Source organism: Zootermopsis nevadensis, unplaced genomic scaffold (genome assembly GCF_977971745.1).
Source record: "Zootermopsis nevadensis isolate Lab colony 2312 unplaced genomic scaffold, Znev_1.0 Znev_ptg000022l, whole genome shotgun sequence".
Lineage (NCBI taxonomy): Eukaryota > Metazoa > Arthropoda > Insecta > Blattodea > Termopsidae > Zootermopsis > Zootermopsis nevadensis.
This window is the reverse complement of record NW_028259154.1, coordinates 16,553,076-16,581,061: the sequence shown is the minus strand read 5'-3', so window position 1 is coordinate 16,581,061 and position 27,986 is coordinate 16,553,076. Positions and strand designations below refer to the sequence as shown.

At 41.3% G+C, this 27,986-nt stretch overlaps 1 protein-coding gene across 20 annotated transcripts in view; it reads right to left on the bottom strand.

The window, feature by feature from the left end:
- LOC110833901 (uncharacterized) overlaps positions 1-27,986 on the bottom strand; it is a 442,516-nt gene that overhangs the window by 174,983 nt on the left and 239,547 nt on the right. For all 20 annotated transcript variants that reach the window (XM_022072476.2, XM_022072477.2, XM_022072480.2 and 17 more), the window contains one exon: positions 1,986-2,329. In XM_022072476.2, coding sequence (XP_021928168.1) covers positions 1,990-2,329 — 340 coding nt within the window. In that variant the 3' untranslated portion in view covers positions 1,986-1,989. The remainder of the gene's footprint in view (positions 1-1,985; positions 2,330-27,986) is intronic.

Genomic DNA, 27,986 nt, shown 5'->3' with positions numbered 1-27,986 from the left:
TTCTCATAACAACTTTACAAATGGCCAGACAGAAGAATTCCGACGTAAAAGGTGAGAATTACTAGGTGATACAATCTCTTGGAAGATAGAGAAGAAGAGAGGACGTTTCGACCAACTTAATTTTTACAAATTATTAATCACTTTGCAGTTCCAGTTTTCTGCCTGCATCAGAAACATAAACAACGTTTCGGAGGGTCGTTCAGTCTGTCTTGAGATGAAAGGAAATTGTACGCCCATTGCGTAATGTTCGTCTTCATCAATAAAAATCTTCTTCGGGCAATCTAAAATACTTAAATATAAATTATGTGTGACGTTTCGGCAAGTTATTTCTTCACTCTGTTATATAAATACAAGGGAACAGACGTCATATTATTAAATAATGAAATCAAGATGGTTATGTTATCATATTGTGCCATCAGTCTGGAAACCAGAGCGTGTAAGTTCTGTTCACTTTTTATAGACATTTAAACTTTCATCTAACAAGGAGGATTGGTCCATAAAGTCGGCACGCCTATCTGTCCCATGGATCTTAAAATACGAGGCAGTCACGCTGTGAGATACACCGCAAACTTGTTCATATAATACGACAACGTTCTAAGAAAACGTGATTTATCTCCCCGGTGACAGTAATTGGACCATCTAGAAGTATAAGTTACGCAACAGTTGTTGATAGAAATAAATTAATTGGCGGCAATTAACGGCCATGCTCATTTATAGTCGAGTTACTTTGGATCTTCGCCATTTTACGGGTCTATTTGGGTGCTCGTGACGAAATCAAGCAGTGAATTTTATTCCACCATATGATTGTCTTCTAGACGTGGCCGACCTTGCTCTGCAGGGTATAATGCGGTATTTGCTCCAAATATGGAGAGACTGTGTGTGCATGAGAGTCCGCAAGAAACTCAGTGTCGAATTCACTTTTGTTTTATATCGGTCCAGTTCAACCGCTAATTTATATGAAGATTAAGCCAAACTTCGGCGCATGCCAAAACGCAGAGCATTTGTCAAATACACAGTAAACAGGCCTACAACTAATTGGGTCATAACTTTCTGAGATTCGAGGTTCTAGAATTTATTTATTTACGGTTTATTTAATTACGCAGTCAGCTACTAGACTAATCAGTGCTGAATGATATATTTATGAATAATAAATACACAGGATATGGCATGAAGCAGACGTGGCCTAAATTTAGGTACTATCATGGAATTTTCCTGGAGGAATTGACGAAAACCACAAGAAACTCAGTCTGGATAGCCGATATTTGTGCCGAGATTTGAGCCCGGGGCCCACAGGAGTGCTAACCACCCAGCTGCGTTGTTCAGTGAAGATGTGGTGTTCTGAATTGTGACGGGATATAGTAATCACCCTGAGAATGGAATCGATAAGATTCTCCAAAACGTTAGTAACAACTTGCATGACTAGGCGTCACATTCCAGCGTAACACAAATGAGTGTAATTTTCAACTCTTCTTTTCCAAGAACATGTAGTAGGATCGGTTGTGTGTTGTCAATACTTCAGACACACCGAATATTATGAATGTCATTTACTGGACTCGTAATTCACGTCACTCAGCAGCATGAAACGAATATCAGCGGTTTGATGCCCTGCCAGATACACATTTGTACGAGCTAGAGCCGACTGGACAGACATTTACAAATGGACGTGTACGATGAGACGCGTAACTGACAAAGTTTACGTACAATTTACACGCACGCGTACCGTTTCATGTGACAGCTTGCCGGTTATTTCGCCAAGTTTTGCACACATCCCTTCAAATGGCACATAATTGCCAGATGGCATCTGTGCATGAAATAACGTACCGGTTTCCTCCGATTTTAGCCAGATGGCGCGGACCTCCAAGTCCGGTCCGAACGCCAACATCACGAATAGCCTACAGCTAATACCACACGGCCATCGTAAGAGCATCTGTCTGAGGTTGCAACCAGAACACAGTACGGTGACACAGATTAGAGCGAGCACTCACCCGTCTAGTCCCTGCTCCGCCTCGGTCGGCCGACCTTGCCCTTGCGTACACCAGTGCCAGCGTTGGTGGCTGCGCCGCCCGCAACGCCGGACCCCTTCACCAGCTTGTGCCAGTCCTGCTCGCAGATGAGGCTGCCCGCCAGCAGGCAGTAGCGGTCGCCGGGCACGAGCTGTGCCCCGCACTTGGAACACGTGAAACACTTGAGGTGGAACACTTGGTGACCGCCGGGCTGCTGTGTCTGCTGCTGGGGCCCACCTCCGGGGGCGATGCCGGCCCTCATCACGAATTCGCTCGCGGGGATTGTCTGCCCGCAAGCCGAGCACGCTCCCGAGATTCCAAACATCCTGCAACAGCGCAAGTACATTACACATCGAAAGGCAGACACGGACAAACGAAGACCCGGAGTACCTTCTGGTACTAATCTGAGATTCTCCATTTCCTGTTTGCACCAGAACCAGCATTTCCCTGACTTCTTGCTTCAAAGGTGTGTCTTCAGTGTTTTGTACTCAGATACAGGGACATTGTCCAGCTCTATCAGAATTCCACGGCAGAATAACATGGCTGTCTTACGGGATGCAACACCGTGTAGTTTGATACAGATTGAGATAGAGGCGGTAAGTTAATCTAAAACGTCGGTCACTACCAACCGTACTACACGGTTGTTACACCCGAAAAGACAACCATCTTGAACTGGGATAAAGCAGCTCAGAACTAGGTTATGCCTCATTGTGGAAATCGTTTGTGAGTATGAGAAACGAAGTGGACTGGGCCGACTTTTCTGACGATAATAATAAATAAACCTTCAACTTTCATTACAGGAAGACATTTCCCGAATAACAAAATAACCACATACCGTTTAATGACCTGTCAATGCTTATTTAACAATGCTTTCTGAACTTCGTATGCTGTATATAACCGAATGAGAAGACAACTGTGGATTGCGGGCATAAAAGGATATGCAAGGCAGCGGCCTTGACATATTCAAAATACTACGCTACACTACATTTGGAAAAAGGAGGAAAGGAAACAACTTTGATACAAAATTTTATAAGAATATCATGGCAGGATAGCTCGGCAACTGGACGACAAGTGTTTGATTAAAGACATGGCCCGTGTCTCTTTCTCGGAGAATAAGATGTGTCTAACCACGCGCCTCCGGGGTGAGGAATTCGCGGCGATTTACCTCCACATGCTCCGCGTGTTTGGTGCTTAGCACATGGGCAACATTAGCCAACTCGACAGAATATCATGGCTGGACAAGCACCGAGCTCGTTCTTCACCGCGGAATGCAAACAGTGAACAAAAGGGCGGGTAAGCATAATGCAGAATGCTTCCCGCAACTCAAACCAGTCCGTCTCTGTCACTTTCAGACGTAATGAAACAAGATGCTTATCAAGACAGGCTGAAAATCTGTTGCTTTGTCCAGCACAGGACAGGTCGAAACAAAAATTAGAAGTCATTCCAGTGAAACCCAGCACAGCGGGAAGTCCTGTTTAACATATCGTAATTAGAAAATAGATGATATTCTCACGCGTGATATTCCAGGGGTGTTGAAAATCTACAAATTGATATATTTATTGCATCAAAATAAAACACATGTCAGTACGTAGATATTCATATGCTCAAGAAATTATCTTTTATGGTTTGATGTTTTCACGGCGGTGAATCCGAAGACACCTGTCTTCTGGGTTAAGTGCCGTCTGGTAGAAGTTTACCAACGTTTCAGAGGTCCTTGCCGCCTCCATCACCAAGCCGATCGTCCTGACTACACGGCACTTCTACCCAGAAAACAGATACCAATTATTTGTTCTTTATCTTCTTCCCTTCGTCTTTGACTTTATGGTTACGGGTGTTTGTAAACTCTCTCCTTTCGTGGGATAGAGCCCCTTTTTTTAGAAGTCGACAGTGGCTCAGTTAATCAAGAAATTCTCCGAGAGTTCGTAACAACCTTTTTAGAGCCTGACACTAGACCTGGAACTGCCGATTCCAGACCACGGCTTTGGACAATATTCTTATGTACTATATGTAGATTATTCGCGGTTTAGAGACAATGAAATGTGAAACGGAAGATTGAAAATAATTACACTTGTAATATCCATGGTGAATAAGGAATAGGTTTATATAGTTTAAGAGGAAAACGGAGTGTTAGAAATCGAACCAAATGGAACAGCAGAAGTACGGAAATTTATTTAACGGTCGGAAAATCTTAAAGGTAAACAGAGCTTACAGATAAGGTGAAACTGGTTCAGGATTGGGTTAAATTGTGAGCGTTTGTCAAGAAGGTGACGAACCTTATTGTTTAACTGAAGGAGTACATTTCTTAACTGGCCGAACAACTATGAACTTTTCAAGGATGAGTTAATTAGATGGTAGCAAAATGGTCCTAACCTCAAACTCCAACCAGCGCTACAAAGAAACAGAAACAGACCGACACCCACGTGTTAGATGCAGGGCTCATGTCACAAGGCAAGAAACACAGCAGTAAATAAATTTAAAAATAACACAAGTTGAATATTTGCCAATAATCCGTTTTCTGCGCAGATTCCCACTTCGAATTACGAACATTACATACGTCAATCATCCCTGCCTATATTTAAGTATATTTTTACATTTCCCCTGCCAGCTCTTCAAACCGTACAATACGAAAGGCATCAAAGTGAAACACAGCTAGAGTATAATTGCAAGCTGATTTAATTAGCTATATGGTTGCTATATATTCCACGGTTGATGGATTCTAATAATAATACTAACAAACATAATTAAAGGTTATAATAATAAATCGAAGCGTTTTATATTGGAAAGTCCGTAGGGAAATTGTTCATGCTACAATCCCATTGTTACGCAGTACAATGGATGGGCACACAAAGCAACCATATTAATTTGTGGATCAGGTGTGAAGAGCTTGTTCGCCGAAATGACGTCACATTATTTGCTAGCTCGGTCATTGTTTCGTATTGTAGTGCTGCGCCCTGAAACACTGTCGGTAACGTAGGATCCTTACTTGATCGAGAGAGCTATCAACATCTTCCGGGCTTGCAAACTGTAACCACCATACGGTATGAACACTGTCAAAATCTCTCTTATGAATTCGTCAAATGATCGGCTTACTTGTTTTGTTTTTTACGTTACCAGTACTTCCTATACAAGAGAAAGCAGAACTTAATGTTAGCCTTATAAATAACATCTGAACTTTGCCGCTGGCCCGTTAGAATTTCTTCGCGTGCTGTATTCTGTTCGTGTCCCACGGCTTTCATTTTCCATCTGAGCTACAAATTTTCTAGAGCTTCTTTCCTATTTTAAGAGCGCTGCGTGGAGAATTTCTACGGAAACTCATTTTGAAACTAGACTCTCTGCAAGTGTCATAAAACAGCGAGAAAGAAGGAACAAATCTGTGAAGATCATTCTGCTTGAGATGTGCTGGCTAACAAACCTGCCAATCACCATGGAATTTTTTGAATAATCGAATGTATTTCCTATCCCTTACATGGATCTGGGAAAAGTATTAAAATGCATGAATTCTGAATTGTAAATGAAGATTAGAGCCGTGTTTATGTATTAACGGCTTGGGGGTCATATTCTTCCCAGTTAGCTCAGCGACCCTACACACGCTGACATAGCGCAAAGCGCTACCTCCATCTGGGCAGCAACTCCTGTTATAAGCAAACAAAGGCATGGTACTGAGCGCACACACAGGTACCCGGAGTCTCAGGATATTTGTTTTAACACACTTGTCCCTTCAAACAATACGCCCCCGTCATTTTGTCAGAACATCGAACACTGTCTTGGTGACTGACACACAGAGAACAGTACAACATAGCTTGGAATGGGACAGCACAAGTGTACCGAAGTTCGATTTCCTACAGGGGAAGGGCACCTCTTGGCTATCACATCGAGACTGGGTCTGGGTGACCAATGGACAACACGGTACTCATCCCTCAGGAGTATAGTGCCTGAACAGTGACGCTGACCACATATCAATCCAGTGTCGAGGTTAAGAATGCGTGGATCTGAATCTCAACTCCCACATAAGTCTGCAAAATATGACGAACAGGAACAATTTACGACATGAATGGCGCAAACGGGACACTGTTTCAGGACATTTACTGTAGAAACTAGTTAACCAAAAGTGAATTTTTAGAGTTGGAGAAATTATAAGTAACGACATTATAAAAAATTAAGCATCAATATATCTAAGAGCGACGTACACCTACAAACACATTGTTTACTGTTCTAATTACTGCCCAAATATTTCCTGTCGTGTTGGAATCACTGTCTCTATTTCTTGATATAACACTACTTGAAATCATTTTGTTCTCACTCACCTTCTATAACGCAGCAGGGTCACCCTTTTGTCTGTAGATAAAGAAAATACTTGCGTATATTGACAAGTGACCATGATAACAAATTTAATTACTCCTTTCTTTACAATTAATAGAAACTTGCACGTAATGCATTCTATTCCACGTGCAAATGCAAACTGAAATTTCTGTAATTGTGCCACGCTTTCGAGGGTAGTCCACCTCTTGATACAGTTGCACGCATACAAGCTTCAACGACTTCAATCACCAGAATGGAGAACATTCTGTTTGACATGTTTCGATGTTGCAGACGTTTTGCAAGATAGTGGGAAACTATATTTTTACCCTTATGCATTATCTTCGCGATAATATATTTGTATCTGCAATAAAGAAACATGAACGCAAATCACAAGGAACGTATTTGGGAATAATGTGTACTCCACACTGGAGTACATCTATGCACTCTTGTTTGAATCACATTTTCCAGTAACCCCAGAGTTTTAATTCATTTGTGGACTTGTAGTAACATTGATTAATCAATTTAGTCGTGTCAGCCATGTTTTCCTGTAGACACCTCACTCCCCTTCAACTAGCAACCTGCCTCGTCTTCCGCTCCAATTAAATGCGTCCATATGAACAGAGACGCTTTCCTTTTTTACGTGATCTAAATTAAAAGCATATGGAAGTCTCTCTGCTAAATTGGTTGACCTAAATAGTGACCCTTCAGTAATTAAAAATAAGGAAGCACAGCTAATAAGTTGCAAGGAAAAAAGATAACTTCTTTCCTTGTTTAAGAATATATATATTTTATTTTCTCCGTAACGTAATTATGGGTTCCTTAATTAAGGGCCTGAACCGCAGTGCTGTCAGTGGGCATAGCTGGAGCCTCACTTTACTGGTACTAGTCAGTCAGGTGATGATGCCGCCTGGGGGCGGATGACACGGAAGTAAGGCCTTTGTTGCGTTAGCCAATCACATATCAGGAGACAGGTGGCTGCAATTCCTTGTTTTTTCTTTGCCGATTGATTTAATCTGAAATCCTTACATTGACGTCGGCAAACGAATCTCACAAAGTTAATTGCACGGGAACTTATGGGAGATGTTGGCTTTTGCCAAACATAATTTGTATGCAAGTTTTAACACGGTACAATGTTAGTAGAGGTCAGCAATTCAGCATATTCTGCCTGGTCTCTGGTTTAAATCTTGCTCCCGACAACTTCTTAAAATACTTTCCTCAATCATTAATCATCATCATTCTGACAGAACCTACTTGACTGTGAATTAGACTGTTTCTCAGATACAAGATTATTGAAGTCATTTAATTTTTAGAATCCTGTAAATGATGGAATATAATACGCCTGCATTGCTTTTACAAATAGACCACTTACAAGACGTAACAGACTGGAAGATAATATTAAAATGGTACTCACGGAAATACGCAAAGAGTATCGTATTTTTGTTAATTTATCCGACTCTGGTCCGTGTATGATAGAAGCTCTGTAATGGACATTCTATTATCAGAGTTAATACAGTTAGACTACTTATTTAGTTAAAATATTTCTTTGGACGAATACGAAATCATAAAATGTCAGGAATAAAAATTACAGCTCCGAAGTAGATAAATAATTATATTCTGTATATTTACATAAAGTCTCTTTTCAGATTCATCTAGCAGGCTGGTGTGACGATAATTCCCCACACTTACATTCAGGCGGTGTCCAGTTCGAAACTCACAAGGACTATCCAGACCGAGATTTTCGCAACTTTCCTTAGTCTCTCCAGGATACGGGAATTGCGTCTATAAACACGCCACAACGGTCTCCTTCCGAATCATTTACTATAATCATTCATGACCATCTTTCCAGCCCATACTGACAGAACCGTTCGTTCCTCAGCAGTTTTTTAACAAAATGTAGACTAACTAAAATAACTAATTAAATTTTTATTTATTGTCATGATCTTTAGAGTATATGACTATTCTCCTGTTGAAAAATTTTATATTCTTTACTGCTATAACAACGCACAGTGAGCACCTTATAAACAATTGACATGCAATTAAACAAAGAAAGACTTAGCAATATAAAACAAGTTATGGTCACCCAACAACCTGACCAGAAAATGGTTGCATAAGAGACAGTTGAAACAGCGTCGTTAAGCAACCTAAGCATGGATCAGTCTGAGGCATAAACATACGTACGTAGACTACTTTTGTTAGTTCAGAGTTTTGCGGGTAACTTCAAACTCTCTGGCAGGCGTACCATTTGAAGTGCGTGTGTGTTTAGTGCTGGTGTTCATTAGCGTACACAGCAACAGAATATGTGCTCTGAGTTTACTGAACACGCAAAAGCTGTAAAGAAGGAGATAAGCCGGAACGCATCTCGATTACCTGCCACTTCGCCGGGATATATCGCTCCGAGGCTAATATAAAGCTTGTTTGAACAGCGTGGTATTTCTCCACGACGCTAGTTGATCATCAACCAATCAACTGCTGCCTAATTAAACATTATTAAAAATCTTCCTAGAAAATAAACAAGTGGATATCCTCAGTCCCTCCAGTCAAATGCTGCAATAGTACCTAAAATTATATCACGACTGCTTCCTTTCACATCCTTTCCAACTGGAAAATGTATTATCATCATCACACTGTCTGAGCTAGGCAGAGCGTCTTTTAGTAACCACAAACAAATACAACGCAACCTTGAATGTGCATTCCGTCCCCAAAGTGCTAACTGTGTGAATGACAACAAAACAATGGCATCTCAAATGCACAAATAATATAGCATCTGTGATACTTATAAGAACACTGGTACTGGCCTCAGAATTATCTTTTATGCGTCATTTTGGTCTTCCTTCCCCCTTTCACCCTGGAGATGTGTAAAACGATGAAAAAGATGCTTTCTTCATCTGTTCTTATCCGTAATAATATATCAAAAGCGTTATTGCTGTGTGGATTTGTAGGTACGTACTGACGTTTCGGAGAAACACAGGTCTCCATATTCAGCACTGAAGATAAAGACACGGCATCAAAGCCTGTAAGAACAACATCGACATCTTCACCTGTACAGAAAACATAAAAGCTAATTCCTACATTTTCTTTCTACTTATTTATATAGACTTTCCTTCCTTTGTCACTTTCTTTCTAACCGAGAAACTCCGGCGTACATATCGTGAGTTACTGACGAAGTAAAATTAATTATCACCCGATTAGGGGAGTGGAGGAGTAGAGAACCGACGCCGGGTCCACGATATGAACGCCCCAACCAGTAGGCAACTGTACAGTTCAACTGCACACACCGAATACCATAAGACAGGGACAACGGGTCATCCGATGAATTGACGATGTTGAGGAAGAGAGGCCGGGGCGAGGGGAGACGCGCAATAAAGCGACGGCAATACAGCAAAGTGGCGCACAGACCTGTTAGTGATTGGGGCTGTAAAAGCTGAGACCGCACTGAGCGCAACAGTGTGACCCAGAATGCAAACTACGATAAACCCCACTTACATTTACGCGGCCGGTGTTCAATGTACAACTCCTGGCTTTCGGAGATGAGCCAAATCGAACACTGAAAATGTTGACAAGGTTTCGGCAAATATTGCAGTTGTCACCTTGAGGACAAACCCCCCAGTACGTATTCATCCTGAGATGGCACCTGAAATGTTGCAAATATTTCAAAATTCGACGCTGATCATCCTCGGAACCAGATATTGTCCACAGCTAGACCCCAGGTTTCAAGGAACAGAGTCGGTCCTGGTATGTCCAGAATATGAAATACTAACTACACAACAGTAAAGCAACGTATTTTGTATCGTAAACCTCCTGTCACAAATATTCATTAGTGTTGTTTCTCAAGAGTCAGAAAAGACATTTTTGAGATGGGTAATACCTAGACGAATGCCATTTTATCGCTCTAATTATTACAGAACGTAACTGAAACTCAGGCCGTTTTACTAACTAATTAGACACAAATCACCCAGAATGAGCTTTTTAAAACCGGCAAACCGGAAACGGAAAAGCAACTCAACCAATACATAACTAATCCACGAACAACCACATCTGCAACGCGATGTTCTTGCTAAACTGCCAAGTATTGAGTATTTAGGACATTTAATGTCGCTAATTAAGTAACTAAAGCAGCTGTTAGGGCAACCGATCCACCCGAACCAAAGTTTTAAGCACTGCCAACACCCGGGGCCCACTACTAAACATTTTCGGTCTTTCTAACTAAGTTACGCAGTGTCGAACATTAGGTCAAGATAATTATCAAAATAAGCCAGGTTGGCGACAGATAAATTTTAAAAGCAATATAAAATACTTCTACATGTAAATGGTGTCAGGGAAATCACGAAAACCTTGGTATGACAGGAACCTCTTGACAGAGTTTCAAATCGGGACCCTCCCAATATGACCCGGAATTTATCATTATCATCATAATTTCAACTTATACCTGGCTCCGACAACGCTGAACGCTGGTTCACTGCGTTCATCGAAGTCTCTTGAGATGCTGGTAATAACATTATTATTATCATCTGCATCCTCATCATCACGATGATACATGCCGTGTAGACCGGTTACTCATTTAACGCAAAAATTTTCTAAACTCAAAGATATAAATAACACGAAGAGAATTGAACCTGTAATCCCAATGTACACGCAGCCATATAGAGCGCAGTTGCCGGGAAAAAAAGTACAATTACTTCTTTTAAACGATTTAGGCGTCCATTCTTTCGCTACGGCGAACCGATCATACGTCACTATACTGAAAATATTTCAATGGTTGATAGAATGCTTTTTTGTTTCCGGGAACATATCTTAATTTAATATTGTCGATACTGAAATCAGAGATCACGAATCCTTGTGAATAATATAGAACCTTTCCACAACAGGTTAGCCCTTGTTTGGACTGCGCACCCAATGTGAGGTACAAGTTCACATTTCCGTTTACCTCGTCATATTAGAAGAAAATTATCCCTTTATCGCACAATGGAGCATGAACGGCTACTCAACCAAACCATCTTTAACCCCTTGAAGGTAGATGTCGTCCAAATAATATTTAAAAATTCAATCCACACCGCAAGGAAAACAACGTCACTACAAAGATCAATGGGTTACGGAACGTTTACGGAAATAATCACTGTTTAAACTGAGGATCATACGAAACCCGTAAATACAAAGTTACTGATTCTTAAAGCAGATGGTTTTGTACAGACACTACTCGGCTTTAAACGGTCAAACATGTGTAAACATATGATGCGTTTACTGAGATAAAAGTTGCAGTCAATGTCCGGGGTGTCCTATGTATTCAAGAGCTTAGAAAATAGTCCATTTGGGCCACGTTTGATGGAGCAGTGTTCAGCCAAAACAGAAATGGAAAGTGGTGAATACGATGATGCAGGTAAAAATAATGTTCTCATTTGTTTCGTATGATTGTGAAACGTGATAGCTAACTATGGGGGAAGAACTAGTTTATGTGCGAATATAAACATTTGATCCCGGGAAAGATAAAAGATGTGAGCTGGTTAGGACAGAACATTCCGCGGAACTCAAATGCAAAGAGAAAACTTTTAAAGGAGGAATCTGTCGGAAAGCCACCGCTTGGAAAACCAAGAAGATGTTAGGAAGGTGTTGTAAGGATTTCTCAAGACGTCGTGTCCAATGGCAGGTAGTGGTATTAGCCATCGGACGTCGCCCAAGATGGGAAGGGGGGGGGGTGTCTATGGTCTTTATAACTCCCGGTGCACCTTCAACTTTGCTCCACTGCTACTGTATTCTGATACATTTACAAATTACTACCAATGAATGCAATAGCAGTGCTGGTTAAAAAAGAAAGAAAAAACCAACATGAACAAAGCGAGTAGCAGCTTTTATTGCTGAAAACAAATTCCTGGTGTCAGCTATGAGTCTGATTCGAACCAAACACAAGGAGTAGTGAGATTAGGAGCGTATAACAGGGACCTGCTTCAATTCTGTGGTTAACAAGTGACCTGGAGCAGTGCGTAGGTGTCAATCAGACGATACATGCATCGACTCCTAGGGGTCAATGCCTTTCTAGTCCGTCCAGTAGAACAATGGTTCAAACACTTTCAGTCTAAAGCTTCCTCAATGGGCATAATATGAGGGTCACTCCAAAAGTAATTAACAATTTTTTTAAAAAAAACCCTTTTTATTCTACCGTGTTGCTATTCGCACAGAACACAGATATATTAGTAACGCTTCTATTAAAACTTATTTCATCCTTCTCCCGCAAGTGGCACATGTGTATCGTTCGTCAGACAACGTGCACTTATCGAGTTCCTGGTGTGACACCCACAAGCGATTGCAGAAGGTGTAAGGGGAGAATAATGTCAATCGCAGGACACAAAGAACATCAGGCAAAGGTGGACATGCAAATATTCGCGATTTAGATTAAGGAGAGACTTCCTCTGGAATTAAGTATAACATATATAAGACATACGTTAATGTACTTAGTTTCCCATTGGTATCAACGAGCTGTTCTCTAAGTTAAAACACGCTTGTTGTCCCAATGTACTCCACAAACGTGGCGTGAAAAATACAAGCCCAATCCTTCCTGAGGTCTTTCGTAACGTCTGCTGATGACTAAATTATCAGGGGGTAGGCGAGATATACTTTTTTGCAGTTGTTTCACCTTGTTACAGGACAATTCGTTATGAAGGTTTAATTCTGAATTAATCTAAAAACTGAGAGATGCGAAGTAATCCAGCTTGGTGGGCGATTTCTTCTCTGGGGCAATATAATGAGATTAACGGGAGTCGGGTCAACACTTCTGGTTGCACGGGTCCAGCTTGCGCAATAATTCACACACCAGTGGTTTACTCTAGACGCTTACTGCACGGCGTTCATTACTGCCACACAGCTTGTTCATTAAAATCTCAGAGATGTCCATAAGGTACCTTCCAAATGTTACTATACGTTCAAATACTGTTAATTATCTTCAATAAACGGTCACTTCACGTCGGCTGCACTACACACACCGAAATCTCGTTCGAGTTGTTTCCACTCCTGCGTCGTATTGGGAAGTCTCGGGTTCATGTCACGGTCCGGAGGCCGGCTATCTTGACTTGAGGCGTTATCTTTTTGGTATGTCAGGATTATGCCTTAAAGAATACCTCGACTATTTCGTTCCACATCCTAATTCACTCACTATCGTATCATTCGATACGACATAACTTAAAAAGAAACAAAGCGTTATTTAAAAACCCAAGAATCAATCAAATTTTATCTTCCTAAATACGCATGTGGGGATAAAAATTAAATAACGTATGTGAGGAAAAAATATAACATTTCCATTAGGACTTAACCCTTCAGGTACTGGATATAGATTTAATTTACTTTACAGATTTACGAACTTACACAAATCATTCCACGAATGCATAAACCTTGGTAAAACTACATGCAATTACTACAAGGGAAGACAGCTTTCTATACGTTTATCACTTGTTGCGATGAACTATGAAACACCTAACGCGCCCAAGACCCGATCAAATATTTAGTTGCCGTTCATGACATCGATTCCTACTTACAACAGTTAACAATGGGCTTCATATATTATTCGTCCTACTTACATGACTTTCGAAGGGACCATATGACTTTATCAACGACCTCTACTTCACATCAGTGACTATTCAGGCTACTTGCTACATCCGTTAGTAAAACTACAAGACGACCAAAGCGTACAGATCGGCTCCGTAATCCACCTATGCAGCCTCCTCTCAAATGGGCTCCGGGGTTAAGCGGTAGGCAGTGAAGCTATCCACTCATCTCCACCTAATGCCGAGGTTAAGAATGTGAGGAGCTATAAGCAAAGTTACGTGCCGGAGAAAACCTTATCTTTACATCATTATCAGCAGCAGCAGAGTCCTTAATCTAGGTGCACCATTGTTACAAATTACATGCAGACTTTTCGACATTTTGGCATAAACATTGTATCCTCAGAGGCCAATGTTCTGATACAAGATAGTGTTCAGATTATTCAAATGTAATGCTGTTTAGTTAATACTTATTTTCACTTGTTTTCTTGTTTCTTTATAATTATTTTATCTTCTTCTGTTGACTCTGTATTTGGCACTTGTAGCTGCTGTGTTACGAAGTTAATATTAAAACAAACACGAATTGAACTGAATTTAATTGAAATTTATTATTGAATAATTATCATCACAATTGATACAGCCTCAACTGAAGCGGGCAACAATACTTACTGCCCTAACAATGGGTTTACTTAAAAAAAACGTTTAGAAGCTTCATCACATGCAACAGTAAACGCAGAACCGAAAATTATATGTTAATACTTTGTAGGACTGAATATTTCTTGGTCTTTTAAATTCTGATTGAGTCCGAAATTCGAGAAACAAGTTTTCGTTCATTAACACTGCTGTCTGAAACATGATCTTTAAAGAACCAACCACAGCAGCCCTCCGAACGTATGTTATTGATACCGGTAATACACATGACGCTTCCATACCTTTGTAGTAGGAGACGGAGGCCCCTAGTCTCGTGTTGAGGAATGCAAGTAATTAGTCTCTTCAAACCGCCAATTAACGCTGCAAGCTGGCTCTTCCTGCAAGACTCGGCAACGTCGGCACAAATTACCTGCTGTTTAATCTCTCCCCCCAGCATTGATTATATACGAACGGTGGCGCACTGCTCAACACAAGTTTTATATTTTAGAAATGTCGTGTCTCTTCCTGGTAACAAGCCAGCATTTCCCATTAGAAACGTCTTGCACGAAATTCAGGCCACTGTGCACATGATATTACACCATTCTATAGTCTATAATAAGAACCACACAGTAATATAATTCTTACTCACTTTGCATCTAATTTCCATTCGTTCTTCACACTTCTAGAAAGAGCTTTAGGCCTTTCTCGAACCACGCGTCAATGGTAGGTTTCTTTTTACAAACTAGTTGGGGGGGCCGTCCGTATGTTTCAGCTCCTATTGGAAGAATTGCGGTATTTGGTGGTCTATTCTAAGACCAATACTGTATGATAAATTGCAAAGAACGCGTTTGGAAAACGTATGCACTCTGGCCAAAACACTCGTCTGCATATTTCAACTCTTGTCTAAATTCTTTTCCTCGAGTAAAAACAATCCGACATGGCAGTGTATGGCCTCCATCAACTTACAAACTCTGCATCGCCCCAACATGTTATTATTTCTTGTACCACACATTGAACTATCCCACTATGGCTTCTGCGTGTAATTTTAATACAGAAGCAACACCTTCGTCAATTAATTTATATTTCGGACAAAACGAACCCTTTAAAATCCTGTGGTAACTATATGTATCACAAACTCTCACTTTTCCCAATTCTGTGTATTTATGTGTTTCATATAATTCTCAGAGAAAGCGCGATTATTTCCTTAAACAGCATTAAAACAGATCTTTGTAAGGGATCTGCAAAGTGTTTACTTTGCGGTAGGAACTCTGTTTTCATTCATTGGATGAGCTTCGTATTAGAAGGTTTCAGGGAAAGACTAGGCATGTAACAATCAAATTTCCCACAGGAAGGGCTGGTTAGGCAAATAAATCCGCAGAGTTCAAAAATCCCACGACCTTAAGTAGAGAGCTTCAGGAGCTCTTATAAATATCTCGCGATTTTTAAGCGTAACCAAGCCAAGAATAAAACGCTGTACTATAGCACCCTTCAGGGCATTTCATCTTAAGCTCCATCTTTTGGTTGTCTACTTCATTTCTTCCTTTCTTAAATCTTATCCTCTTGGCATACCATTCCCGGCGTTAACCTCGTCTCTGCTCAAAGCTCCACTCAACAGAGTTCATCATCTTCATTGAAACGATACCGAGAGCTCGGTCTACAACTTTCATCCTCTTAAAGAGGCAGGGGGCGACAAGTAAACAAATACAGAAGAAAATAAAAAGCGGAAAGATGGGAAAATAAACACAAGTAAACGAAAGATACGAAAGCGGAACCAAGGATGAATTAAAAGACGGAAACAAAGAATGAAAGAACACATAAACAAAAGAAGGAAGAAAACAGATAAAGGGCAAAAAGAAACGAAGAAAAACAGCTAAGCAGAAACAAGCAACTAAACAAAGAGTGAAAGGAGCAAACAAACACAAGAGCAACTATCAAAGGAAACAAAAACTGATAATGGCAGCACACAATCACCAAGAAAAGTATAAATTAGGTTAATAAAGCAGCAAACAGAGGCCGAGAGAGAGGGGGGAGAGAGAGAGAGAAGAGCAGGAAATGCTGTCTGGGTCACGTCACTGGTTTTCCAAGGAGTTAACAAACAAGTTTAGAAAAAGTACTCTTCGGAGTACACAGACATATCAGAGGTTGACTGAGGTCATTCATTGCCTTGGGCAATTCTCGTAAAACAATAGCAGGTGGTTGTAGCGCAACAATCGGTGCCGGTTCCTACTACGAACTTCCAGGAGTCAGACCTGCGGTACTACTGTTGCAAAAACCGTGACAGACATGGACGGGCCCACACGGCGTTCTTCGCTCACGCCAGAGTGTGAAGAACACCTGAAAATTCATTGCACACAATGTGCATAATGCAAAGTGTTTCCAACAACACCAAGATTACGTGTGTTCCCACAATGAGCGAGAGGGCAAGATAAGGTGGTCTCCGGAGAATCAAAAGGGTCATACGAATTCAGCCGAATCCTGAATCCTCGGGCAAGAGAGCTAAACCTCGTACCTCAATAATTTGTTTGTAGAATCAACTATTTACACTGGAACTACACACTATTTCGCTGTGCAGTTTAGGGTACTGAACCTTGGTTAAAAAGTTGCTACCAAAAACGAGGACGCCATTAAGTACCTTGGTGAGACTGCTGCCCGTACATGAGAAGATGAACATGACGGGTGTGAAGCGAGGGATTCGGAAGGAGACGGTCTTAGCATATTTCAATGCATGCCTCTGAAGACAATGTGGAAAATACGGAAAACTTCATTCACCTTACCCAATAAGCCGCCGAGATTTGAACACAAGTCTGTGTCATCACCGATACAGCGCATTGGCAGTATGCCTTCCTTAGATCACCCATAAAAAATGCCTAACAGATCACATTTTAAAATGGTCATTGCGTTTAATCGTAAGGTCTCAAGTAGGTCCATTTTCGGGGTGTCCTTGGCAAATTACCTAGAGTCGCAGATATTTCCAGACTAAACACATTCAAAATCTAGTGGGTAACTAAGCTAATATAACTGCATCCTCTTATGACATATCCATTAACTTTTTAACCACTACGTTTTTTCCTGTTTTCTGGTCATGACACATTGCCATATGTTTAGTTTTTCTAAGATAATTTCAAGACCAACATAATTACTGGCTTTTAAAAAGAGTTTCTGTGTTCCTCTTTACGATGTTTATGTTTCCGGTTCAAATAAACTTGCGTCACTGCGTTCCATTCCGTATCACTTGTTACCCTGATTACTTTCGATTCTCGTAATGGCTAAAGAGTCCCTAAACTGAAGACCACACAAAAGATTTCAAATTACTCGGGTTCGTCATACGTATATTCCAAACGTTAAGGTAAAAAAAAAAACATAAACATTTATGTTTGTGAATTCAAAAGCCTTGGCAACTTCTAACTTCGTTTTCATTTTGACAACGAAATAAATCGTAGTTTTGAGCACAGCACATCATAGAAAATACGACCTTTGGGAAATTTCGCTGCGCTATCCATCATCTACAACTCCAAATGTTAAAAAGTCGAGAAGATGGCGATCCGTGATGTAGGTCAGGCAGAGGCTGAGAAGTTTACTGCCTTCACCTTAAGGAGGATGGGTGACTGCAAACAAGGATACGCTGGTGGTCATATGGATGGGCAAGTGGACTGGTACGTCGATGAAGAAGGAACTGTTGAATAGGGAGATGAGTTTGTGGATGGAAAGATGAACGAGAGAACAGATGAGCGAACAGGAGGCTGGATGGACCACACAGCCTGCGTATAAGCGATTGCTCCTACCGAGAATAGAAATGTAGTCATGTAGTCCGTAGTAGTTACTTTATTAACTAAGCAGACATATAAGATGGTCGGGTATTTTTACATCAGCGCCAACACAGGCAACATGGCAGCCGTGGGAACCTCTGAGGTCCTAGCGGCACTCGTGTTGGGCCAAGCAATAGCATTGTGTACTAAAAAAATATATTTTTGTGTATCTCTCATGTGGAAATAAATGCGAACATAATTCTGTCTGAAGAAAGTAAATAGAGAATCACTCGGAATACCTAAGCACAGATATCAGGAAATAAAAATGTGCGGTTGGAGACTGGATTCATATTTCAAGATAGGGACTGTTGGAGAGCTGTTGTGAACACGGCAATGAACCTTCGTAGTCAACGAAAGTCCGGTAATTTATTGGCCCGATGCAGGACAGCAAGCTTCTCCGCAAGGACTCTGCTCCACGCACCATGTGGTTTGTTAGACTTCCGGTTGGTACTCAGTTGCTTGGTAAGTTTCTCAGTCGGTACAGCACGGTAGGATTTATCAGACACTGGATAGCAAACAGAAGCCCCGTAGCACCGAACGACAGTCGCGAGACGAAGGTCGATCAATGCCGCGTGATCTTGTGCCGCTCGGTATACCGGATGTCTTTCCGTGAGGCCTTGCGATGGGTCGCCTTTCTACTGAGTACCAACGAGATGAACGCGCACTGCCAACTGTAAAGGCAGGAGAGGAGAAAGACCGTGGAGGCTGAAGAGAAAGAATCTGAAGAAGGCGGTCCTCTGGGTTGTTGCGCCCTGGAGTCTGGCGGAAACTTACCGACGTTACAGAAGTCCTTGCTGCCTCTATCATCAGTGGGATACGCTTATCGCTCTGATGACGGAGGCAGCAAGAACCTCTGAAACGTCGGTAAACTTCAGCCAGACTATATGGCGCAACAGCCCAGAAGACAGCAGCCATCTTCAGACTAACCGCCGTGAAGACCTCAATCGTACTTATAAAGGTGATGACTTGGAGAGACAGAGGAGGATGAATCGAAAATGGACGAGAAGTAGAATTTGTGCTTTACTTAACGACTTAGACTACGTAGTGCGGAACGACAGGGTGATAAATGAATAATGAATTGGAAAATATAAAGAAGGAAACGATCTGGGCCTAATTCAAGGAAAACTCAACGAAGTTGCCTGATTGGACTGAGGAAAATAATGAAAAGTTCTGTCACGATAACCGGTCTCCGGGCAGAGGAGAAAAGGAAGAAAGGCAATGAAGGATAACGGGAGAAGAAGAAATACATAGGACAATTTGGAGTAGAAAAAGAGGCAGAAGAATGTCGATGAGGATTTAGTGCGTGAGAACCTAGCAGGGAAGGGAACACAGAGATGAGAAGGAAACAAAGGAGAGAGAAAGGGTTGGAGAAGAGAATGATGAAGAAAATGGACGATGATAAGGAAGACGGACAAGAAAAATAAATTCGCAGAGAGGAAAAGGAGAATAAATATGAGATGGACGATGTTAAAGAGACCACAACAGAAAAACGGAGGGGGATGAAGCCAGTACTGAACAAACCTAGGCGAGTGTTGTCAAAGCCATCTTTAGCATAAACGGCGTTTAGTAAACCGTGGAGATAATGTGAGATGGAATGACATTCCAATGGGCCCGCGAGAAGCAATGAGGACCATGAGTAATGGCTGAGCTACATCACTTAACAACGGCTCCATTCTAATTACCCTTTCGGCCTGCTGCGGTACTCTCACAATGCAATTTATTGAAGCCGCAACTTCCCATCCCACTTCTCCAACCCTCCAAAATTTAAACTGCACCTTTACTTGTGCCGGCCACTGTTAAGTCTGACAATGCAATGATTTTAATAGCCGCAGAAACGAATTAGGATCCATTCCACGTCAGGATTCGAACACACGACCTCTGGTATAAAATGACTTGTCACTCTGTCGCTGTTGGCCGATTATTTGGTTCAACGGTTAGCCAGCTTGCAGGTTCATTATTTGCTTGCTGATTAGTTACTAATTCAGAGAGTTATCTGGTCGGTGGCAAAGTGATCCGTTAAACCTATACACGAACTATAATATTTCGTGTTTTGGAGAATAGGTGAGATCACCATTTTTAATCGAATACAAGCATTTTCAAAAATTACTTTTTAAACAATTTCATCACATATTTCCCTTGTATTTTTTAATGTTGTTCGGGAATACTTAGGCCTATACTGTGGCTCTGTTGTTGATTTTCGTTTCATGTCATATTCATACAATCAATTTTATCTTAACCTGCAGGCTCGTTTCTGAATTATTATTTGTGGCATTTATATATACATATATTTCTGTTTGGCTTAAGTACTTTGAGAACAGACAATCACATCCCATATAGTTCTACGTTAAACCATTTTTCTGTCGCTGTTGGTCTTCTGGGTTTTAACGCCGTAAGGACTTGTAGACAGATAAAAACGTTTTGAAAAAACACACTATCCTAATCTTCCGGGCTGAAATGCTAAGTACACAGACAGAATGTTTCTCAAAAACGTTAGTATCAGCCTACAAGTGCACACAGCGTTACAACTCACAAGACCGACATCGAAATATTCAAAGATGCGAGAACCTAAATTTTCAATATTTTCCTTCGCGTCTTGTAATGAGCGACTGTTGAATGTAAGGAAAAAGTAAAAATACAATAAGTTAGATTACAGGACCTCACGTTCGGATCTTTCAAGCAATTCAGGTGCTTTGTCGCCGAACTAATTCGATCGCATGTTACACACATGGATATGGGAATCACAACGACTAGAGGATGTTAGACAGTCATTTTAATAATTCTGAATTCTGTTACTATAGCCGGTATCGCGGTTTAGTTCACTTAGCGCCCGCTAGAGGGTCCAGGCTCCCTTACCCCAGGAGTCCCCAGCTGGGACCCGCCGGGGAGAACTCCCTAACTCGATTCCATCCCCAACTCGTCCCCGTCCTCCTCAATCAATAGACAGCAGCGCGTGGAGACCAATTACATGCCCACTTTCCTCGTAACACCGTTTGCATACATTTGCAAAGTGCGAGAGAGAGGCATTCCAATGCCCGTGTTTTATACTATTTCATGTATCTTTCTATTCTGTCGTTCATTGTTCCACTTCACCCCACCCCCCACCACCCTCTTTCTCATTCCGTATGTATTTTAAGAAACGTGGTTTGTTTTATAAAAGATCCAATTTTTCTTGTTCAGTAAAGAAAAATGCTTCCCAAATATTCGCGCGCACATCAAGTGATGATCAATAAGTGACAGACCTGATTCAAATTCTCAAGAATATAAAAAAAAACTGGAGGTTAAAGAGGACGAACCATAATGGTGTAACGAAGTTATAAATTGAATTACTCTTAAAAATCACGATTCCATCGTACGCGTTTCAGTAGCTAGTTTCGTGCCAAAATATATACTTCCTTGATGTGTTCTGTTACACTGTCAATTGCGAAATGCAACTGAAAGCAGCAAAACTGCGACGTACAATTAATATTTCACAAACACTGCGCCACAAGTATCCGGTTTTTCTTTCTTTCTTGTTTACTTTAAACCCCTCTTTCAGTTTTCTGAACTTTGACTTCCGCCACTTTTATGAAACACAATGCTTTTACTAAAGTAGTCCGGAAATGTCCGCAACCCAAAGTTAAATATCGCGTCATCGTGTGTATAAATTGCATTATAATTACATATTAACCCCCTGAAGCCGAAGCTCGTGTAACAATTGCGCTTTAAATACTTCTTTATTATAAAAGCAGACAGAATAAATCCTCCACAAGCCTGTTTGTATCTTGGCAAGAATATTCTCACGAAATTTTTCAAAATAATAATCGTCTAAATACAATCGACCGAGATAGAATTCGTGCTCATTAACGAACCATATCAGATAATTGAAAACAACAATTAATAATGAAAGAAAACTAAATCAAGCTTCGATCCTGACATGGGGCTGGATGCCGTAACTCAGAACTAGCTCGATCAGAATGGTTTCATGAATGAATAAACTTGCTTGGATCGATCATAAATGGAACCCGAATTGCAGGGTGGAACATAAAAGCCGAACTGCTCTGCATCCATGTAAACCTATAGGTGTGTAATTACAGAGAGCTGGGTGCGAGGCTGTATTACGAAGGCGAGGTCATCTATCGTTTCGAATAATTTGAGCAGCTGCCCCTCTGTCAGAAAGCTGACGGTCCGCAATGCCCAGGGTCGGAAACCAACTCTCGAGAGATCGAATTTACACGCCTCGGCGTTTATTTCTCATTTAACCTGCATTACAATTCCATACATTATCCACCATTGCACCCCCTGTGCCCACGGGCGGAGCGTTAAAGGTAGCCCCGTTGACCGTGTTGGACCACCTAACACCTTGAAAAACGAAGAATGAAAAGTCTTCTGCCTTAATTTCGCAGTTATGTGGTATTTCGTACACTTGAACAAGCAAAATTCGAACAGATAAAATGCATCTTTAGCCAGCTCCAGCTGGGAGTCAGCCAGTTAGTTGAGGCTTACATTCGCGGTGAGCGCCTCGGCCATGGACATAGGATATAATAAACAACGATTTTAAAACCAGCGTCATCAATGTCTCTAATTCTTAAAAAGAGAAATGAGTGCAGTATCAAACAAAACACTTAACCGCCCCTTCCCTATTCAATTTTAAACCCTCGCGAGAAATTAAATTACTGCATTTATAATATAAATAATCGTGATAAGTGGACAGATAAGCTTTATCACTGCACCGATCCTAAAAGAAACAACAACGTATTTGTATTATAATTTACCACTACACAGTTCCATACAAAATGAAACACAGCTCTGATTTAGGTCACGTCATTAGTAACAGATGAAAGACATTCCATTAACGATATCTTGCAATTCATTTATCATTTATAATAACAGTCTTATTATTAATATACCGAGCGACAGTAATGAACGCTGACACTTTTGTTCTGCAGATTACAGTCGATAGTTTATATAGCTTTGGGACAAAGAAGCCATGTACTCACAATGGGAAGTGAAGATAACGAATAAGTACGAGGTTTAACATGGACTGGACACTGGTTCATCGTGATGTGATGAGCAGAAAAAGCCATTCATATCTCGTTACCAGAATGTGAAACAAAATGATAGGTCTGATGCTGCTAACAAAACCTTCGCCAACCGGTAAAGTTCAAATATTTGGAAATGACGATACCAAGTCAAAATTAGCATACACTCACGAGTAAAAAGCAGATTAAATTCCGGGAATGCCTGTAGTAGTTGAGCTAATAATCTGGACTGTTGTAACGTGTAATCTGGTAGAAGTTTACTGATCTTTCGGTGATGATTGCTGACTCCATCATCCGGGCGATTAATCCCTGATGGTGGACTCAGAAGACAGCCACCTCCATGATTACCTCAAATCTCAGTTATTCAGGTGGTCGAGAAATAACACGCCTCTGTTAGAAAAGGACTCTTTGTCGTCGTGTTGACATTATCTTGCCACTGGACCCTGTTTTGGGTCACTGGTCTCTTCGCTTCAGATTTCCAGACTAAAATTTGATATGCATTTCCCATCTCTGTTGCCCCGTCCACTCACTCTTCTTAGATGTGCTCTCCCTAATAATGTTTAGCCTACTAAGAATGAATCTCAATAACATGTTGAGTGCCATTTATTTATATGGCGGCCGGGCTCACGCCTCTGCCACTCGTCCCCACATACAGAAGCCGAAACTGTATACGGCTGCAAAATTAGACCTACGTGTCAACTGAGAAGCTTTCAGTTTATCCGCGCATGGAGTGTAGAATCTTTCTACTAGACGGCCAGTCTCATGTTCCAGCACTTTCTTGTGCACAATCACACACTAGCACGCACAAATTAACGCCAGCAAGCCCACACATGACGAAATACCTACAAATCCAACGTCGGCAGCACCGCCATTTTAAATTCAATTTGCACTTGGAGGCGTGGAGCTCTTTACAAGGGGTTCGAGATGGATGGCCGGGGGCTGAAGCGGGGAGAAGAGATGACCGCAACATTTTCATTTCGTTTCCTCGTCCCTTTTATGCCTTTTTTTCCGGACCGTCTGAAATTAATCTAATTACATTCTTTTTCCTAAATATAATTCAGAATTCTGTGGGCTGCGCTTCTCCCAGTCAAATGGCGCCAGTTTCGGGGACAATCCTGTAATAAACGCCGCAAGAAGTAGCAAGTGTCCCTAAATTTCGCGACGTGCGAAAATTAAAGATTCTGAAAACTCAGTCCTCTTTAATATGTGAACAAAGAACAGCATTCAACGTTTTGAAGTCAAGGAAGGGGCAGAAAAACTATTATTCTCCGTCGGAACACGCGGTTTCCTGATTAAGAATATTTGTAACAACAACAAATAACCAATAGATGAATAATTCTCATGTGGATATTCCTTCGACCTGCGCTAAAGTGTTGAGCGATAGGAGGGTACAGTCTATTGTTCCTTATTTTTCTTACATTACCTTATCACGCAGACCTGTCTCCCCCCTTTACAACTGATAATGCTGTAGGCGAAGCCGACAACAACCGGTAGATACGAGTGTATCAGTCCCCACAATAAGGCACTGTATTCAGGCCAACTGCCGCTGTGTTGCCACAATTATGGAAATATTCGCATAGCTTAGACAATAAAGCCATCACAAAGGCCCAAAAACTTGAAATTTTATTTATCCCACTTTGGAACAATACTTCATACGGCGTGGCTTGTGTCTCGCAGGTGTTACAAATTTAATCTTTGTCTACCGCAAAATCTAGCAGTTTGGTGAGGTCCCCCGCATCGACTTTCCGTTTATACACGCAAAACCTAACCACGCACCCAACCGACTTTCTGATAAAAGTGAAGATTCAGTGTCGCTAACAGCATAACCCACTTCTTGACAATACCTTGTCATGATCATTTACCTCCCCCCCCCCAAATCATCCATCTTATTGCTGTCCTATCTCGTTCAAAGTCTTCGAATCTAACAGGTACCCATAAGTTTCATATCTATAAGCGTTTTGAGGTTGTCACGACGACATTATGAAGATGGCTGTCTGCTGGCACGTAGCACCGCTAAGTTTCATAGATACTGACCGAAGATTTAAACCTGATGATGGAGGCAATAAGTTCCACTGTAACGTCGATCAGTATCTACCAGACTGTACGGTGCTACATCCCAGAAGACAGCAATATTATTAGCTGATGCATATCCACGATTGTTACTGGTAACGTAAATTTTCCACTTGTTTCATATTAGGTCTGTATATCTTACAGTGTAATTCATAACGCTCGGAGGTTACCCTGTAACAAACGCTGACCTATCTTAATGAGACACGGACAAAGAACATGTTTATAAAGCACTCTCCACAGTCACTCCAGGCAAAAGGAGGATACTGCCTTAAAACAGACCATCATCAACCTATTCATCATTCACCATCTTCCCATCTGAATGGAAGAAGTTGAAGCATCGTTAAATAAGAGTCAGCCAATCATTATTCAGAGCAGTACAATGGCCATGCAAGTGTAGACGCTACAAGCTCCATGTTTGTTCGTGGAAGGTGATCAGTTGTCCAACCGTGTGTTGCAGATGTCTGACCTCCTCACACTGCAAGAACATCAATGACCAATTAACAGCTACAGCCTCTGATGTCAGGGAGCTAATTCCTCAGACGAGGAAAATCTAGAAACACTTCACTCTTTCTTAATTGCACAGTAACAGAAAAACCTAACAACTGCCATGTTGCTGCAATTCGAAAACCAGTTCTTCCAATTCGACGAGAAGGGAACCTGATCCACAGAATGGTTCCGCATGAGCGGACGCAAGACACTTGCACCTGGCAACATATTGTCGCACCACTGTACACCTCACGCCAATGAGAGATCCAGTGCCAACTCCACGGAGCGGAGTCCTTCTTCAGAAATTTACTGTACGCTCAGCAAGGCAAGAAATCACCCACATTTCATTACCGTTAAGGCGGTGCACATTCTTCAATTATTAATCGCCTAATGTAATGTATTTATTGGCAACAGAGTTCTGTTTCAGTGTCCCATTGGCCTTTCTATTAATCTTTGCCCCGTCGGTTTACAATTTCTTGCTGTCTTCAGCCATCTGTTTTTACTCATTTACCACACACAGCTTTCTTTTATTTTCAACTATATTATGCCCTTCCAAGGACACTGTCTTCACTACTGAAGGGTGTCGCTTTGAGGCTAGCATAGCTGCTGGTAAGTACAACCTTGTCAGACAATAACGAAACCAGGGAGCCAGAAGAAATGTGTCCCAGCTAAGTTTAAAAGTGTTTCTTTAAGCTGCAGTCACACCGTCAAACAAGGCTGCGAAATACTGGTAATCCCCAGAGCTTGAAATCTGCTTACAAGCGACTCACAACAGCCAGCCGGCACAATATGTCCCTTTCCAAACCGAGGTCGAGGTAACTGCCAGAACACAAGTCAGTCTTTGAGTACACGAGAACTGTCGAAACCTTCCACACTGCTACGTCCGACTGGTCTCTTCCCACATCGACCAAATTTCCATGCAACGTTTTCCTCGCGCGTGCTCTACGTTCAGCCCAGATCACAACTTCCTCGATTTAACAACCACTTTATCAACGAACACAACGCGAAGAGTAAATTTAAAACTACCCAATCACGCAAATGTCTACATTATCCGTTACGTCATCTCTCTGATATCAATATACACATCCACAAGACACCAAGCAGCCACACATGTGCGTCTTCCATGTTTTACGCAAGATACGAGATAACTTATCTTGAACCAAGGTTACGTTTCACACTCAAAATATGCAACCCAGCGACTCCTTCCTGCAAGTGCTGTCCTCTGATATCTTACCGTGAAACCTATACTTCATTCGATTCTAACATGAAAGCTACATATTTGGTGTATAAGAGTGAAATGATTAAAAATCTAAAGAACTCGGAGAGCATGGCGTAAAAACACATGAAAGTATTCAAATGAGAGCCAAAAAAGGGACAAAAAAGAGCGGCAAATGTGGAGGAGATTGCCAGCTACAGAGACAATTCCCAGCGATTGGGGAAATGGAAGGACGCTAGGGAGATTCCAGGAGTACCGAAATTTATCAAAAGGGCGCGCTGTGAAAAGTAAACATGGCAATTCATTAACTGTTCCATCATAACGTACGTCGCTTTTTTCTTTGCATTCTCTCTCTTTCCCTTTTTTTATCAGTTCTGCTATGCGTTTGGGGTTCCTCCCGTTTAACTATGCAACTCGTTTAGAACAGGCGTCGCTCCTGGAAATTCTATTACATTATCTATCGGGCTTTCCCCCAACTCGGGCTCCTTATTTGCAGACAGATAATTCTTCTAGTTTGGCGAAACCAGAAAAGCTACAGGCGAGCCAAAATACAGGCGTTGATGGGTCCAACGTCGTAAAATGAACGAACAGTTCTGAGGTAATACCCGAGGGCATGTTTCTTGACTGAAAACTACTCAAAAGATGTCGATAAAATATTATTTCGGAAGTCCGCAATCAACGTTACAAGGAAAATTCAACGCAACTTTCATATCTAAAATGTTTCACTCAAAAAATTTCCCACAGACATTCCCGAATGTTAAAAATATCAAACCAAGAAAGAAGCAGTCATTGTTTTAGAAATAAGTTGTTACCCTGGAAGACATGTATCCCTCATGGCAAATCTTCGTCATCAGAATATCTTCCTCATTCTATGGAAATGTTAATAAGTTTCCCTAGAATGAGGAAAATTAATCGAAATGGCAACACTGTTC